This window comes from Mesoplodon mirus (genome assembly GCF_964341445.2).
Source record: "Mesoplodon mirus genome assembly, chromosome: X".
Taxonomy (NCBI): domain Eukaryota; kingdom Metazoa; phylum Chordata; class Mammalia; order Artiodactyla; family Ziphiidae; genus Mesoplodon; species Mesoplodon mirus.
The window spans coordinates 41,978,281-41,996,771 of record NC_138981.1 but is presented as its reverse complement, the minus strand read 5'-3'; the positions used below and the strand labels follow the sequence as shown (position 1 = coordinate 41,996,771).

General features: G+C 43.5%; 1 protein-coding gene across 1 annotated transcript in view; it reads left to right on the top strand.

The window, feature by feature from the left end:
• Positions 1 to 6,979: 6,979 nt before the first annotated feature.
• The window catches only part of DIPK2B (divergent protein kinase domain 2B), a 50,722-nt gene continuing 39,210 nt past the window's right edge, over positions 6,980 to 18,491 (top strand). Inside the window, exons 1-2 of the mRNA XM_082610184.1 lie at positions 6,980 to 7,309; positions 15,331 to 15,595. Coding sequence (XP_082466310.1) covers positions 7,074 to 7,309; positions 15,331 to 15,595 — 501 coding nt within the window. The 5' untranslated portion in view covers positions 6,980 to 7,073. The remainder of the gene's footprint in view (positions 7,310 to 15,330; positions 15,596 to 18,491) is intronic.

Here is an 18,491-nt window from a genome sequence, read left to right as displayed (position 1 = left end):
CAAACATTTAGAGAAGAGCTAATGCCTATCCTTCTCAAACTCTTGCAAAATATAGCAGAGGGAGGAACACTCCCAAACTCATTCTTCGAAGTCATCATCACCCTGATACCAAAACCAGACAAAGATGTCACAAAGAAAGAAAACTACAGGCCAATATCACTGATGAACATAGATGCAAAATCGTCAACAAAATACTAGTGAACAGAATCCAACAGCCTATTAAAAGGATCATACACCATGATCAAGTGGGGTTTATCCCAGGAATGCAAGGATTCTTCAATATACGCAAATCAATCAATGTGATACACCATATTAACAAATTGAAAGAGAAAAACCATATGATCATCTCAATAGATGCAGAGAAAGCTTTCGACAAAATTCAACACCCATTTATGATAAAAACCCTCCAGAAAGTAGGCATAGAGGGAACATCATTGAGCTCATGCAGCTCAATAACAAAAAAACAAACAACCCAATCCAAAAATGGGCAGAAGACCTAAATAGACATTTCTCCAAAGAAGATATACAGATTGCCAACAAACACATGAAAGGATGCTCAACATCACTAATCATTAGAGAAATGCAAATCAAAGCTACAATGAGGTATCACCTCACACCAGTCAGAATGGCCATATTCAAAAAATCTACAAACAATAAATGCTAGAGAGGGTGTGGAGAAAAGGGAACCCTCTTGCACTGTTGGTGGGAATGTAAATTGATACAGCCACTATGGAGAACAGTATGGAGGTTCCTTAAAAAACTAAAAATAGAGCTACCATATGACCCAGCAATCCCATTACTGGGCATATATCCTGAGAAAACCATAATTCAAAAAGAGTCATGTACCACAATGTTCATTGCAGCTCTATTTACAATAGCCAGGACATGGAAGCAACCTAGGTGTCCATCGGCAGATGAATGGATAAAGAAGATGTGGCACATATATGCAATGGAATATTACTCAGCCATAAAAAGAAATGAAATTGAGTTGTTTGTAGTGCAGTGGATGGATCTAGAGTCTGTCATACAGCGTGAAGTAAGTCAGAAAGTGAAAAACAAATACCGTATGCTAACAGCTATATGTGGAATCTAAAAAGAAAAAGAAAAAATGGTTCTGAAGAACCTAGGGGCAGGACAGGAATAAAGATGCAGACGTAGAGAATGGACTTGAGGACATGGGGCGGGGGAAGTGTAAGCTGAGATGAAGTAAGAGAGTGGCATGGACATATATATACTACCAAATGTAAAATAGACAGCTAATATAAAGCAGCCACATAGCACAGGGAGATCAGCTCGATGCTTTATGACCACCTAGAGGGGTGGGATAGGGAGGGTGGGACGGAGGTGCAAGAGTGAGGAGATATGGGGATATAGGTATATATATAGCTGATTCACTTTGTTATATAGCAGAAACTGACACACTGTTGTAAAGCAATTATACTCCTAAAGATGTTAAAAAAGAAAGAAAGCAGAGAAAAATCAAACCCAGCATCACAAGGGTGACGGTGAATAGAGAAAAATAACATAGGGTTAAGGAGGAAGAGAAACAGTACCCAGAAGCCCAATGGCTGACAACCTCTCCTAGGTGAGTCCTGGACATCTGAAGTTGCTGACACTTCATGACAACATACAGATCTTCACAGGCACCAGCAATTCATGCGTTGGTCCCTGATGAGCAGAGCAAAGAGAGCACAGGTTAGTCCCATGTGACTGATTCAGAAGGATGCCATGTTCCTTGGGTATGTTGCCAAAATATGTGGAAAGCCTTCTGAGAACCCAGAGCCACTTCTGCACATCTGGGGATACAAATTGGACTCCCTGAAACCACCAGTACAAACTCACGCCACATCTTGAGAGGCATTGTGGTAGAGTAGATGGTGCCCTGTGTTATGCTTCAGAGGAGCTGAGTTCAAGCCTCAGGTCTGGTACGTACTAGCTGTGTGACATTTGTTGTCCATTAAACATCTCTAAACCTCAGTTTCCTCATCTATAATAATAATTATTAGCTTTGCATCCTCCTCCCTCACAAGTTTCTTATAAGAATCTAGTGGAATAATAAATGTGAAAGTGCTTTATAAAACTACATAAGTCTCCACACTGTAGGGTATTATTAGCGATTTTGAAGTCCTGGTGAGGAAAATTTTAAAGTGAGGAACTAGGAATGGTAAACATGCTAAGGGCAAATTTTTTTAACCATGCTCATCTAAAGAAGAACCACAAAAGAATAGATCTACGCCCTTGAATAAAATGGTGCAGACAGAGAGAAAGCTGAACCCTATCAGGTTGCCACATTTTATATCAAGGGGAACAATTTTTAAATATTAAAGAGTAGGGTTAATATTTTTTGAGAAAGAATCAAAGCCCAAGAAAGCTGAGGGAATTATGACATCTCTTCCTTATGACTTCATGTTAAACAAATTATTTCTCAGCCCCCCTCCAAAAAAAAACTTAGACATTTGATCCTAGGACTAATGTCAGGAGAGCATAGAAGAATCATTTTTGTGTCATTTGGGCCCTCCAGGAATCAGACTCTTGAGATGCAGTTAGGAGTGCAAGAGGTTTAGAGATTTGCACATGCCTGGGGAGAGGAAGCCGTTTGGGGCAGAGAGCACCTCAAACCACGATGCAGATCTGACAAAGCCTCAGCCAACCCAGCAGGGAGCTCTTGACCACAGATTCCTCATTAAAGGAATTCTGATGGGCAGGGATGGCCAAACCTTACTACTTCCACTATGCTCAGTCACTGGCTAGGGGCTGCCCAGGAAGAGTGTGGCCCCAGCTCAAAAGCTGAGCTGGATCCTGAAGCGCTAACAGTTTAGGAACATCAGCTAACTGCACTCTTCACGGTTGATCCACACCTTCTTTCATGAAAGGAGATAGAGCAGCGCACCTCCACAGCTGCTACAATATTGAATAAGGGAGATGCCAGAAGACTGAAGATGTTCAGATATACTAGGGTTTTTTTAAGGTGACCTCTAGAAAGTCTAGACTGGACTACTGAGCAAAACTACTGTTTGTGAACACTTACAACGGGCAGTGGAGATCAGTAAGGGCCAGTAGGGGTTCACCAAGAAAATCCCATGATAGCTCATCTCACTTACTGTTTTTTACACTACTAGTCTGGCATACACACGTCAGGAGAACGCTGATGATATAGTACCAGATTTCAGTAAGATATTTATCAAAATATAAGGCTATATCCTTATCATCAAGATGGAAATATGAGAACTGGGTAATAGTTTAGTTGGGCACATTCTGATATTCTAAAGCAATCATATCCATGGAGATCAATTAATAAGACCTATGTTAGCAGTTAATGTTTTAAGTTCAAAGATCCAAAACCAGGATTTTTGTCTTACTCCAATGCCAGCTCCTCTTCCTCATTCTCGGCACCTATCAACGGTATTATATTTTCCTAGACATCCAGATTTGAAAACTCTTGAGTTTCCGTGGATTTTTGCTTCTCCCTTATTCTCTTCATTGACTCAGTTTCCAAGTCATGGAGACCATGCTTCTTATTACCCCTCACATTTATCCCTTTGCTTTCATTCCTACTGCCATGTCCTTGGCCTTGGGCACCATTTCTTCAAACCGACTCCATGTCATGCCCAGTGTCCTTCACACATTAATCCATCTCACACCATTCACATTGACCTTCCCTGCCACTCCAAACCATTAGCCTCCTAGCCAAGGCCGCTTCAGTGGAGTCCTTCATTTATGCCTCACCATTTGCCCATGTGTCCCACCCCTGGGATCAAACAAATCAAAATACTTCTTTTATTGTTTCTCCTCCTGGCAGTCGGCTGCCTTGCAGATATCTTCAGAGCTGAGCCACACATTTTTTTAATCTTCAGTGTTTCTGAAATTAGGAAGCCCCTTATACTCAAAGTCACAAGAAAACTGTCAGCCTCAGAATTAAAGAAGAAGTTATAAAAGGCTCCTTGCTGCCTGTGACTGAGAATTTTGCAATGTGTAGAAGGGATTAGTTCATCTAATTGTCATTGCAGCTGTATATTAACTTGGATCCCTAATTTTTACTTAAAATGAGGCAGCATATGCTATAAACTGCTCTGGAGGCTTGAGGCAAAAGAGATAAAAAAAATCTCTGCCCTGGTGGAGTATACATCATGAAGAATTGTTACTAGGTTCTGAAAAATCTGTCACAGGGGCTGGTTGACTTTTAAGGAAGCTCTTTAACTTCTAGTGACAAATAACTCAATTATGGGAAAAAGTGAAACTATGGTTCCAACCAAATAAGTCATGCAAGCAAAACCTGATATACTTTGTGTGGCAGAAAAGCATTTGAAGGCAGTAACCTGTGTTTTTTTTTTACCCTTGTATTTTCCTCTTTCTGCCCCTCCCATCCCCTACCAATTCAAGCAGACAGTTAGTCCCTTTCTCATTTCTTCAGGGGGAGAATGTGGCAAGTTAGAAAGTAAATATGGCCTCTTGGTGGACTAGGAACACAAGAGTAAGGGAGTGGCAAAACCCCAGAAAGGAAGTGACACTCAAGGTTCATCTAAAGGCCTGGTGGGCAGTCTTGCAGGCTGAAGCAGGAGCCCCAAGTAGAGTTTGAAGGGATTAAGAAACAACTTGGACTAATCATAACAGGCCCCATGGCAGGCAGTGGTACCAAACATCTCCACCCAGTGGCTGAATGTTGAGTAAATCTCACCGAACCACAATGAAATTCCAGAAGAGAAGGGAAGAACTCAAGAAATAACCATACTAAGACTTCCCACCAATCCAGAATGGAAGGCTCAAAATAAAAATTAGGTTGAATTATAAAATGTAAAGTTGTATGTCTTCACATCTGAACGTATAGACTGAAAATCTTACCTGCTCTACTTGCCATATCACTAAATTAAAGGTACCAAAGAGACTAAGAATCATGAGAACAGTACGAAAAGCAGCAAGTCCCCTGAAATGAGCAACTCAGTATACGTTCAGACTCTGAATGTGAAAAACACATCCAAAATTTGGTCATGATTCAAAAATTGGAAGTAGCATATATTTAAAGATATAGGGATAATTTAGAGCACTTTTTAATGGATACTTGATATAATGTTTCTTATATTTTTCCTCTAAAACGCTGTTATTTAAATTGATGGTGGATCTTACAATTCATGGCATTTTGGAAGTGAGGAAAAAAATCTGTTTTTCATCATTTTCAGGAGTTTCAGCTGTCAAAATCCTACCCATCAGCAACCAAAGTGTCAAAAATAAGGGATTTGTTAAATAAATTGTACTACCTCTATATAATGGAATGCAGTACTTATAAATGGTCTCATGGAAGAATATTTAATGACATGAGAAAAAGTTTAAGTTAACTAAGTTTTTAAAAAAACCTGTGTGTGTGTGTGTGTGTGTGTGTGTGATCTACAGGTCTGCCTCCAAGGTGTCTCTCAAGCCCTCCAACCTTTAATGTTGTCCTTCAACCTAACAGCCAAATGGCACACCTGAGATCTCATCTCATACAACTCTTATGGGAGGTCTATCAGGTCCTCATATGGGTGGCCAATCATTCGAGTTTTCCCAAGATTAAAGGGTTACCTGAGATTCCAGGACTAACACCAACAGCCCTGGGCAAACTGGAACAGTTAGTAACTTTAGTCAGTGCCCTTCCTACAATGTGCTGCTGTACTGTCCATGAGCAACTTGCCTGGGCTCTTAGCTCCCCTGCTGCTGAGATCACCTGCAGGACCTAAAATAAAACCTTGAGGTAACAGCAAGTTACCTCAAGTTATATATTTTGTTAAATCACATTGAATCTGGAACACCATTTGCAGCACTTTCCCCAGGGATCTGTACTTAGCCCTGTACCTTTTTTCAGTATTTCTGTACTTTTTATCAATGCAAAAGACCCTGTTATGAAGACGAAAGACAAGTTACCACCTGGGAGAAAATATTTGCAAGCCACATAACCAACACAGAACTAGTATCTAGAATATATAAAGAATTCTCACAATTCCACAATTTAAAAAAAGCATGACATTTGACTGAGGAGGGTATACGGTTAGCTAATAAGCACATGCTTAACCGTCAGAGAACTGCCCTTACCCTGCTCTTCCCATCAATCTTTAGCAAAACTCCCCAATTCCCCTGAGGCCATGCCCAGCTTTTTTTCCTCCTCCCAACCCAAGCCTGCCTTCCCTGGTTTGGTCCTCTCTACATATTCCTAAATTAGTACTGCCATCTGGTCTATGCTATGGACCTTTTCTTGGTGTCATGAGGAAGGCCATCCTGGGGCAGTCGTATCCCACCAAGTCAGGCTGGCCACTGAGAAGGGAGGTCGGGCAGTAAAGGAAGAGGGACTTTCAGGCAAGGGGGAGAGGGACAGACACAGCTGGGTGAAGGCAGAAGGATCTTTCTGGTGCTCCCGTCATCATGCCAGAGGTCACCGGGTCCTTTCCCCTCCTTTCTTCTCAGATTGTGCTTGTCTGTTCCCTAAGCAGTAAAAAGGCTTCACCTTTCAAATCAGTATCAAATGTGCCCCTTAATGGCCGGCAAAATGACTTCTAGTTATTTCACAGCCAGCTATGGCTGGTTAAGGGACAGGCCAAAGTATCCACCGCAGGGGGCCGGGGAGGGATTGGTGTGTGTGTGTGTGTGTGTGTGATCCATAGGGACAGATACACCCAGAATTAAAACAGTGGAGGGCGGAGACCTTCAAGATCCTTTGACACTCCCAGGTGGAAACCAGGTCGGACATACATCCTGCATGGACTTTTCCTGCCCAGCCAGGATATCCTGTGTTTGTCAAAAGGACTGCACAGGGAGGCCCTGGCCATTGTCCTCCCCAAAATCTGCTAGTCAGCCCCTCCCCAGGCTGCAGCAGCCGCCCCAGGGCAGAGGAAGAGTAACTCTGGAAACAGTGTTATCAGCATCCTCCATGGATTTCCTCACCTCCTCCCTGGCCTCGTTAGCCCCAAGCTCCTTAGCATCCTCAAACAGAAACCTGGGAAGCTGGGATGGGGTCAGCGCCCTGAAGCCAGCCCTCTCTCTTTTGCCAAGACCTGCCTCTGCACAGCCCTAAGTGGGCAGCCGCGGGCTGCAGCTGGAGTCCCGAGCCCATGATGGAGCCGCGGCTGGGGCCTGAGGCTCCAGTCCTCCACCTGGGCTGGGCAGCCCTGCTGCTGTGGGTCTCAGGCCTGAGCTACTCTGTCTCCTCGCCGGCTTCTCCCTCTCCTTCTCTGGTGCCCCGAGTCAGAACCAGCTACAATTTTGGAAGGACTTTCCTCGGTCTTGATAAATGTAATGCCTGCATCGGGACATCTATTTGCAAGAAGTTCTTTAAAGAAGAAATAAGGTCAGAATCTCAATCAGATAACTCTGAGGGGCAAAATTCTGTTCCCTTCATGTGATGATGTCCAGGAGTTTCTTGAAATCAAGTCAGGGTGTAATTTATGAATTTATGGGTGGGAGCTGAAGCAAAGCCATTTAATCATAGTGGGAATGAGTTAAAGTTGGGATGGGAAGGGGGTAAGGTGTGAAGCCAAATTCCAGCTCTAAATGCTAAATCCAAAGTTTCCTTTGGAAGTGGGAGCTTAAAGCTTTAAAGTTTTCTATGAATGGGTAGCCTGGGACTATTGAGTTTACCAAGTTCATTTCTCATAGTGGGAAGGAAATAAAATTTATAGAAAGCTTACTATGTGACAGACAATTTAAAGCTGTTTTTATTTTCTCCTCACAACAATCCTGGCAGTTAGTGCTTTGCACTCATGACTCAGATAGTGAACTGAGACCTAGCAAGGTTCAGTGACTTGCCCAAGGTCACCACCTAATAAGTGGCAGATCTGGAATTCAAACCGAGGCAGTTTGCTCCCAAGTTTCTGAACAAGTTTTCTGCTGTGAGATGTTGCCTTGATCAGAGGAAAACCTAAGTTTAGTAAATCTCAATGCACCTGGCTCTCACCAAAGAATAGGACCACACTCTGGAATTCAGGCCTGTCAACACACGGTCAATGTGTTGGCCTTTACTTGGCCTTTACTATGACCAAGACCCAGCACGTGCTGTAATGGCATTGCTATAACTCTGGTCATTGCCCTCCGGGATATCAGGACAGGGGAACAGTGTTACAAGTAACAATAATAAGGCCTGATCCGATGCAGGCCAGAAGTGAAGTGTAAAGGACCTCGGGGAGCTCCAGGGAGAGGATATTAATTCCAAATGGGGACTGGAGAAAGGCTTCTCCAGGGGAAGGTGTTCTGAGCAAGACCTTGAAGGATGAGCTGAAATTTAGTGGGAGGAGAGGGGCTTAAGTTAGAAGGATCAGCTTGAGCAAAGGCCCAGAGGTGTGGGAAGAGGTGAGAAGTCTTAGTGGCTGGAGCATGGGGCACATGTGGAGGCATGGCAGCAGGAGGAGGTTGGAAGGGTCAGATGGGGCCAGGGGCCTTGAATGCCATACCAAGGAATTGGGACTTAACCTGTGAGCCAGTGGTCTCCAGCCTTTTCAATAGACCCCTTGTAATAGGCCTCTTCTCCTGTGCCTTCCCCCAAGGTCCTGCCTCTGGCTTGTAAGATTTGGTGACCAAGCAGAAGGCATTCATTTGCAATAATTTTATTTCCAGTCTGTATTAACCAAAGACATATTTGAGTATTCAACTAAGTTACTAAACAGAAATAACAAATAGAAAATACCAACAAAAATGTTGAACTTCTTTTGTGAGATGGTAGATATTATAGGGAGTGGATGTGAACTTTTCCTATTAGACCATTTTTTAAAAATTTTTATTGGAGTATAGTTGATTTACAATGTTGTGTTGGTTTCAGGTGTACAGCAAATTGAATCAGTTATACATATACATATATCTACTCTTTTTTAGATTCTTTTCCTATATAGGCCATTACAGAGTATTGAGTTCCCTGTGCTATACAGTAGGTCCTTATTAGTTATCTATTTTATATATAGTAGTGTGTACATGTCCTATTTGACCATTTTTTAAGGCATTTTGAATGTTAAAAAGTTGAAAGACCTCCAATTGAGGAAGCTCTACTGCAGGCAATGGTGAGGCTGTTAAGTGGGGTGGGGACAAGATGAGGCCTGCATTTTGGAAAGATCTTCTGGAAAGCAGTGTGCAGAACAGCCTGGTGATGCTGGCAGGGGCTGTCAGACCAGTTCTCCTAGTCCAAGAGAAAGATCATTGGGAACTAAGCAGGGCAGGAAGGACGCAAGTCAGTTCAGCTAGAGAATCATTTTGTTGATCAACTCAATGTGACAGGAAATGAAGATGTTGGAAATGAACTCAAGATTTCCCACCTAAGAAATGGGATGGAGAGGACCAAAAACACAGGGGAAGTGGGACTGATTCCTTGGAGAAAGAAGGCAGTGAGAATATGGACATATTTTAAGATAGGAGGGAGGGAAATTAAGGGATTCAACTGAGAAAGAACTCCAGATTCATATCCTCCTCCAGATAAGTAAACAAGAGTGTATGAATATTACAATCGACTTTTCAAGTGGAAAGAAATGAGGTTTTTCTCATCAGTCAGGTAATGACCATATTCAGGAAGCCTTTCCCCAAACAGGTTTGTGTTCCAGTTGAGTTCAGGATATTACTTCAGCTCCCTCAGAATTCATTTTCCACGTGCGCCCGCCTGAAAGGGAAGTGTGCGGATCCAAGCAGGAAAACACCAGGCGGGGCAGGTTGAGGTTTGGAATGCTTCACGTTGAGAAATCACATCCTCAGCGCAAGGAAGCAGTGAGAGGTAGTAAGTGGCTCTGGGAACGTGGACTTGTTTATAGTCCTTTTCTCTACATTGTGAATAGTATTTTCCTTATTTTAAAAGTGATATCTCTTTATTTTAGAATTTTCAGGAAATATTGATTAAAGAAAACACAAAATAAAAATCACAGACAATTCCTCACCAAGAGATCAGCGTTTAGTTAACATTTTGGTATATGATCCTTACCACCATTTTTCTAAGTATGGATTAAAATTTTTTCAACAAAAATGTGATCATACTATGCATACTCTTTTGGAAACTTTTATTTAACCATGTATCGGAACACCTTTCCACATTAACTATTCTGCTCCACAATTTGATTTTTAGTGGTTTCGTGGTATTCGACTGCATCAATCAACCATAATTTATTTAACTAATCAACTATTGCAGGATAACAAGGGTTTTTTTTTCACTTTTCATTATTATAAACAGTGCTATGTTGAACATCCCTGTGGCTAGACTTTTATGCACATCAGTGATTAATTCCTGTAACAAATTCCTAAAGGTGAAATTTCTGGGTCAAAAAATACAGTGAATTTTTAGGATTTTGAGGTATATATATATATATATATATATATATATATATATATCTCCAAGTGGAGACTTCTACCTATAGAGTTTACTTTTTGCACACTCAGAAATGTTTACTATTACTATTATTTTTATTATGGATTTCTTCTCAATTGAGCCCTTTTTGCAGGCTTCTTGCCCATTTGTATTTCTTCTTTGCTAAATTGTCTACAAGTTCACATCCTTTGCCTCTCTTTCCAATGGTGTGTTTGCTCATCTTGTTTTTGTTCATCTCCAAGCATTTCTTCACTTTTAAAACTGATCATAATGCTACCTTAGGAGAAAGCCCATCCAAAACTTTCAGATGTTAGGCTGAAATGCTATAGCCAGGCAAGCATTAGTACTCCAGTCCTGGTCCTCAATAAGGACTGGATAATGCTTGCTGTTCAGCAACAAACAGAGGCTGAGCTCCCCGGGCTGGCTGGGTAGGCTGAAGACACATGATTGGTGGAAGGATGTCACCTTTCCTTCTTTACCTATCTTTTCTTTGACAAGAAAGGTAATCATGAATCTGATGCTTCCCATACACAACCAATGATCTTTGACCATTAGAATGTTTTCAGTACCAGTTTTCTATGCATTACATGTTGACTTTCAAATCATGAATGAAAAAGTTAAGGGAAACTAAAAAAATGAGTCAACCTGATTTACATATTCTTCCTACTGAATATATCCCTATATATAAAATCCTAAGTGACCACCCCAACTGGCAAGTTCCACCAGGATCTGATTGATCAGTATTTGCATATGTGCAAGTAACAGGTAAGGTGAAAGTGTGGGGTATGGGGTACTTAGTGGCAGTATTTCTGATCAGAATCACTCCTAAGGATTCCTCGGCTCTTATGAGGATGGACGTCTTACCTTGCCTTCCTTACTGTACCCACATGGCCTTACATCCTCAATCCCCATTCCCAAAGTCTTAAAGAATGTTTAAATACTTCTGAGTGGTGGAGGACTCACAGCAAAATAAGTAAATCATTAAGTTTTATTTTGCCTTCCCTTCTCCCTTGCCCTTGTCTTTCTCCTTCACCTCAGAAGGTGATAGTAATTACTGCTTCAACTCACTTCCTCAAATGAATTCAGAGGTCTTGGGAGCTTCAGGGCCCCAGAGCTTATGGCAAAAATATCCGTCTACACATTCAATCATCCATACATGCACCCATCCATCCATCCATTCACCCATTCATCCAAGCATCTCTCCAGGCATTCTTCCACCCAACCTTCACTCTGTGCATCCCATTCATCCAGCCCTCCATGTATTCCTCTACTCACTTAACCAGCTGTTCATGCAAATATCCATCCAACCATCCATCCATCCAACTAAAATCATTGGGTACTAACTTGGAACCAAACACTCTGCTAGGCACTTAGTTACAAAGTTGAAGGAGGCCCAGTCATGGCCCTGAAGGAAGACAGAGACATGAACCAATGATTAAAGCAGAGTATGAGGACTATACAAAATGTCCTACACAGGATGTCATGGGAGCATGTGGGAGGGAACCTATCTCAGACTGGGGGGATGAGGGAGTGCGAATCAGAAGAGATGATACCTGTCTGGGTTTTAATGGGTTGGATAGGGATTATCCAGGGAGGAAAGAGAAAGTGTCTCAGATAAAGGGATCAGCATATAACAAGGTGAGTGGAGGCCCAGAGGCCCAAAACAATACGGCTTAGCCAAGGATGGTCAGTGGTTTGGTGAGACCAACACAAGCTTGTGAGGGGAGCAGCAGGAGATGGGCTTAGGAAGAGCCTTGTGAAGTATGAACTGTATCCTGAGAGCTTTGGAAAGATGCTGGATGTTTTAAGTGTCCTGAGGGGTGGAGAAGAGGGAAGAGAGGCACGAAATATTTAGGAAGGCGTGGCTACAAACTTAGTGTTCGACTGGATGCAAGCACAAGAAACATACATTCTCATTCCAATGTTGTCACTCTCCCCTACACCCCTAGCCTGCTCTCCATGTTGAGGGGCTTGCAGGGATGGGACCACATGACATTTATTCTTCCTTCCAGCTCTGGGAAACTATGATCTTGCTTGTCCTTCTTTTAACCCAGTGAGGAACTCGGCCAGGCTCACTACAAACATGCCCATGATGTCAGTTCAGAAGGAAGGTTAGAACTCTGCCTCTATTTTGTGGGTTTCCAAATTCTAGGATATTAACATTTTAGTGAATAAGCAGCAGGGCCCATTTTCTCACTGACATTCTTCAGTTCAATAAAGTAGGTAATCAAAGTTGTAAGAATATTCGTTTTTTTTCCCGTTCAGCATCTTAAAGTTATTACCATTTGGAAAGGGGGAGAAGTGTGGCCTGTAAACCTGTTTATTTGTCCTCAATTGGTCCTCATGGGACACCTCAAGCCATGGCTGGACATGCACCGGGATCCATTACAGTCACCTGCCAAGTCAGTGCTGTCCTCTCAGTAGAGCCTCCTCAGAAGGTGGGGACAGAAAAAGAGGACAATGAGGTTATCCCACAGGGTAGGACATCCGTCTCCATGCCATCCCCACAAACTGGGAGACAAAGCTCCCTGAGATCTGTCCTCCCCAGCCACTAATTTTCTATGATTCTTCAGACAAGTCATCTTCAATTTTCTCATCCTCAAAATATAATGGACAAAGTGAGAGAGTGGCATGGACATATATACACTACCAAATGTAAAATAGATAGCTAGTGGGAAGCAACTGCATAGCACAGGGAGATCAGCTCGGTGCTTTGTGACCACCTAGAGGGGTGGGATAGGGAGGGTGGGAGGGAGGGAGACGCAAGAGGGAAGAGATATGGGAACATATGTATATGTAGAGCTGATTCACTTTGTTATAAAGCAGAAACTAACATACCATTGTAAAGCAATTATACTCCAATAAAGATGTTAAAAAAAATAGATAACCAACAAGGACCTACTGTATAGCACAGGGAATTAATAACCTATAAGGAAAAAGAATTTGGAAAAGAATTAAAATATATATATATATATATATATATAATGAAAGGGGGACAGGGACAAAATCATCTTTAAGGACCTTGCTACCTATAACTCCTAATAATGTTACCCGTCTGTTACCAAGCACAAATTCATAAAATAGATGATAGAGGACTAAGTAGCAGCAAAGTGGTTTAGAGTACAAGCTCTGGAGCCCTGAAGGTTACTTCCTCCAGTTCCTGGCTGTGTGACTTGGAGCAAATCACTGAACTGCTCTGTGCCTCAGTTTCCTCATCTGCATGGTGATAGCAGTGCTGACCTCATAGGTTTGTTGAAAGGTTTAACTGACTTAATGCACATAAAGTGTTCAGCAAAGTGACCGCTAAAGTGATTCATAGATGTGTATCGCTGTTATTGTTATCTAAGAGAGCCACCTAGTTGTAAATTCTTAGTCACAGGCCCTTGGGGAGGGGTGGTTTGAAGCCCCATGAACAAGAGTAGCTACAGGAAACAGGCCTGCCTCGGGGGCCTAGGCCCTTTCATATTCTCCCAGTGGGGAGGATCATTTCCCATGGTTGTCCTAAAAAATTCCAATAGAGTTGATTCCTTGCAAGTTTTCGGTGTCTGGTCTTTTTAAACAGATCTGTGGCAATGTCCTTGAATGGAATTCTTTGTGGCTACTTCCACTGCAGTTTGAATGGTCCTGCATTGCAGAAGGTACTTACTGACAGCTTCTTAGAGCAACTTCTTTGAAAAGCTTTCAGTCTAAGAGTCTTAGTTACCCTAAGAGGGTAACTGTATCATATAAGTGAGAAAACAATACAATGTAGGGTTTGGAGCTAGTTCCTCCAAAACTCATTATCATGAGGTTGCCCAGTAATGCCCAATGATAAGAATTTAAAGATTCTTATTGAAATTAAATTAAAAACAACAAGGTCCTACTGTATAGCACAGGGAACTATATTCAGTATCCTGTGATGAACCATAATAGAAAAGAATATGGAAAAGAATGTATATATACGTATAACTGAATCACTTTGCTGTACAGCAGAAATTAACACAACATTGTAAATCAACTATACTACAATAAAATAAATTTTTTAAAAAAGAAATTAAATATATAACATATAAGCCTAATTTTCATTTGCAGTATAACCCTCAATTATTAATAATAATGAAGAGACATTTTCTTAGTACTTTTTCATACATTAATCAGAAGGAGATTGAACATTCTTCCCTGATGGAACTGTCGGCACACAGCTGGAGGAATGACTGGAGAAAAGGGTCAAGGTGGTGCCTAGAAAATCAGCAGATGCTAATAGGCCAGTGCCTCTCCCCTGGGGAGGATTTCATTGTGTGGAATCACACACCTCCTGGATCCCACATAGCTTTGAATTTGGTGACCCTTTAGCAGCCACTGTTCCCTGACACTTGGTTGGTACTGATAACTTATCTGTGGACTGAAAGCAAAATTGATGGGGCTTTTTGGGGTTGGATATGAAGAGGCAGTGCCCTCCCCAGTGCAGGACCAGAAGCCTCTTCAAGAACTGTGGTTTCAAGACCCAGCCGTTGTTCACAGAGTGGGCCGTTGCTAGAACCAGTGTAGCGAAGCAGAAAGATCATGGGTTTTTCTGACAGACAGTCCTGAGTTTGCATCCCTGCTTAGCAGCATATTATCTGACCTTGCAAGGCACTTAAGCTCCGCAAGCCTCAGTTTCCACATCTGTAAAGTGGGGATGGGTTATTAGGAGAGTCAAAGGTACCAGCATGTGTAAAGCTGCTGCCTTCACGTGGGGTAGAAGTTCAGAAAGCCATGGCTAGTCCTTCTGTGCCATTTGGATGAAGAAGATAAAAGTTTGGTTTTGGTATGCAGATCCCTCACCTTTTCTGACATCACATATACACTTCCCTAAGCTTGAGGAAACACAAATAGTCCTCTCACAGGAGGAGCTTGGAGCTTCCCAGTCTAAGGAGAAGAAATGGATCAGAACAGATGTTCTCCCCCATCTCCCTGTCCCCGGGCTCTGCTGGCTCTGGCAGTGTGGCTGGTCCCTGCTTAGTCCCTGCTCCCTCTTTCCAGCTCCCAGGCTGATCCCCAAAGGGCTATTCTTCCAGGTTTGACAACTGGCTGGCTTCACACCCTGGACTGTTTCCCGACGACTTGCCTTCTTACCCTGTAAATTACTCGGATGATTTCAAAACCTGGCGCCCCGTGGAGATCTCAAGGCTGGTCAGCAAACACCAAAACGAGATCTCGGACAGGAGAATCTGTGCCTCCGCAGCCGCCCCAAAGACCTGCAGCATTGAGCGCGTCCTGCGGAAAACAGGGAGGTTCCAGAAATGGCTGCAGGCCAAGCGCCTCACACCGGACCTGGTGCAGGTGAGAGTACTGGCTGTGGGGGTGGAGACAGGGTGCAGAATCCATTCCCAGCTCACATCTCAGTCTGGGCAAAAGGAATTGTAGTCTGTCTAAAGTGGGACAAAACAATGTCATGAAACAGCATGGCTTGTGACAAGACAGGAACTAAACAGGTTTAGTTATAGGGACCCTTCCCATTGTCATTCTCCATTCTCTCTGATATGACCCTCAGCGACTCTGGGAAACAGTTCCTGGCTCCCACCTCTGGTCGGAAGGACGGATGACCCTCACCAGCCTTCCCCCCCTCACCACAATGTTTGCCAACCCCTAAACGGTGACAGTTCTTAGAAGCTCCCATATGCATCCCGTTTCATGATCCAGAGACCCCACTTTGAAAATCAGCTTCCTCTTTGATCTCCCACCATAAAGAAGAACCAAACCTGAGTCACTGCAAAAGCAGACTCTGATAACACAGCTCCCTCCTCCCATCTGAGAGCCCCCACCCACTCCCACGAGTAGGCTGCCTTCAGAACTTCAGCACGTTGCAAGTGCCATCTTATCCTGCATTGGTCCCCTCCTGCACTATCGCCACTGGTATCGTGTTTTTCATCCGGACCAGCACAGTCCTGTAACTCCACACACATCCAGCTGGCCCCTTGGGGCAGAAGATGCCACCTCAAAGGATTGAGGAGCCGCTCACCTTCAGCAAAGATGGGAGAGGAGAGGCTCACCTGTCTCCCTGTCATGATGAGGCTGGAGGATTTGGCATCCCTCAGGGGCACGCCAAGTCTGTTTCTTGAACTCCCCAAGCCATTAGCCCCTTCATATGGGCACATAAGGCTGCCTGGGTAACTTCTGAGCACTAACAGACCCTCCCTTTGGTCTCTTTGAGATGAGCAACCCAGAACAAAGCAGAATCACTGGTCCCTGCATATCTCGACCACGTGGCAAGACCATGTGGCTTTACTCTAAAGTCGTGTGGAAACTGCCTTGAAATCAAGAGGAATCGAGCTGCTGGTGACATGGCCATCATCTGATATTGAGCTTTCCAATGTGGTCCTTTTGTACTCTGCACTTTATGAATCTCACTGGCATGGAGTGGGGAGAAAATAAGCCAGAGGAAGTCAAACTATTGCCAGGTTGGGGAGGTGGTGGCAGGACCCAACCTAAGGGTCTTGGAGTTGGTGTGGGAAACTGGAAGTGGAGGCTCAGGTGGGAAGAACCTTATGGGAGCTGCTCAACACTGGGCAAAACCAGAAGACAGAGGACAGATATCAAAGCCTACACCATGGTACACACCCTAGGTGTAATGCCCCTGTGCCTCTCTTTCTGTGCCTGCAGACAGAGCCTCCATGCACTGGCCTGGGTACCCACCACCTGCCATTCTCAGGCTGACCACAGCTAATACTGAGGCATGGGAAGGACCAATATGAGACCTCCTCTGCTTTGCCTCAAATACGTGCTCAGGAGCAAATAGAAGGCCCCAGGAAGAGCAAAACAAGATATGCAAGGGTTTGTTTCAGAACCCCTTGAAAATCCCATCACTTCTTCCTGCCCCCATTGCTGTCTGGTCCCACGCTGACAGGCACGGTTCCCCCAAGGCACCGGACTACCTCCACCTGGGACCTAACAAATGTACCAAAGGACAGAACATCCTGGTGCACAAGATACACTTGAGATTCCACAGAAAGTGGCTAAACTGGCCTTGGGCTTTGAACTAAGGAAGACACCCTCTTTCCTTCATTTTCTAGACACTTCCATAATACAGTGGGGATTATCCCAGGAGGCCTAGGAAGTCCAAAGCAACCCACCCAGTACATCTAATGCCACCTACCTTGATGAGTATAGACATTGTGGTAGGGGCAAAGGATCCCTGGGGTCCGGAAACTGTGGTTGAGTCCTGACTCTGCCACTAACAGCTGTGACAGAACACAAAGGAGCTCAGAGACCCAGGAAGAACAGAGAGCTTCTGGTTCCTGTTCATCCATGTGACAAAGATGAATCAGACACAAGCTCTATCCCCCAGGATCATGTTGCCCAATGGTGAGGACAGACAAGAACACAAACCACCATAAAGTGTTGTAGTGGATGTTATGATAACAGCCTATATGGGGACAAAGGACAGACTATTGACTTGGATCCCTCACTCACTGACCAGTTGACCTTGCATTTAAGTCTAGGACTTCCCCACTCTACCCTGACATTCCTCCTCCAAAACTGTGCTGGGGGGAGGCGTCTGGATCATCTCAAAGGCCCTCCCAGTTCTGACATTCTTTGATTTCACATGACTCTACTTCACTTAGTTAAGAAATCCTAATTGAATGCCTACTATCACCAGAAACTGTGCTGGGTGCCTTGATGCCCTGTTTCTCAAAAGGCAGCATATAGTGCCTGCTTTACCAGATTCATTCATCCTAGTGAGCTTATAGATATGAAGATGTTTTAGAAAAAGTCCATCACCATAGAAATGTATGGCAGTGTTGTTGTAATAAGTGGGTCCCTTTCTTAAATTTCTTGTGCTAAAACTTGCTCTACCAATTTTGTCATCGTGCATTAACATACAGCTAAACAAGCTTTCCTTCTTTCCTTTTCTTTTTTTAACATCTTTATTGGAGTATAATTGCTTTACAATGTTGTGTTAGTTTCTGCTGTATAACAAAGTGAATCTGCTATATGTATGCATATATCCCCATATCCCCTCCCACTTGCATTTCCCTCCCACCCATCCTATCCCACCCTTCTAGGTGGTCACAAAGCACCGAGCTGATCTCCCTGTGCTATGCAGTTGCTTCCCACTAGCTATCTATTTTACATTCGGTAGTGTATATATGTCCATGCCACTCTCTCACTTCGTCCCAGTTTACCCTTCACCCTCCCCGTATCCTCAAGTCCATTCTCTATCTCTGCCTCTTTATTC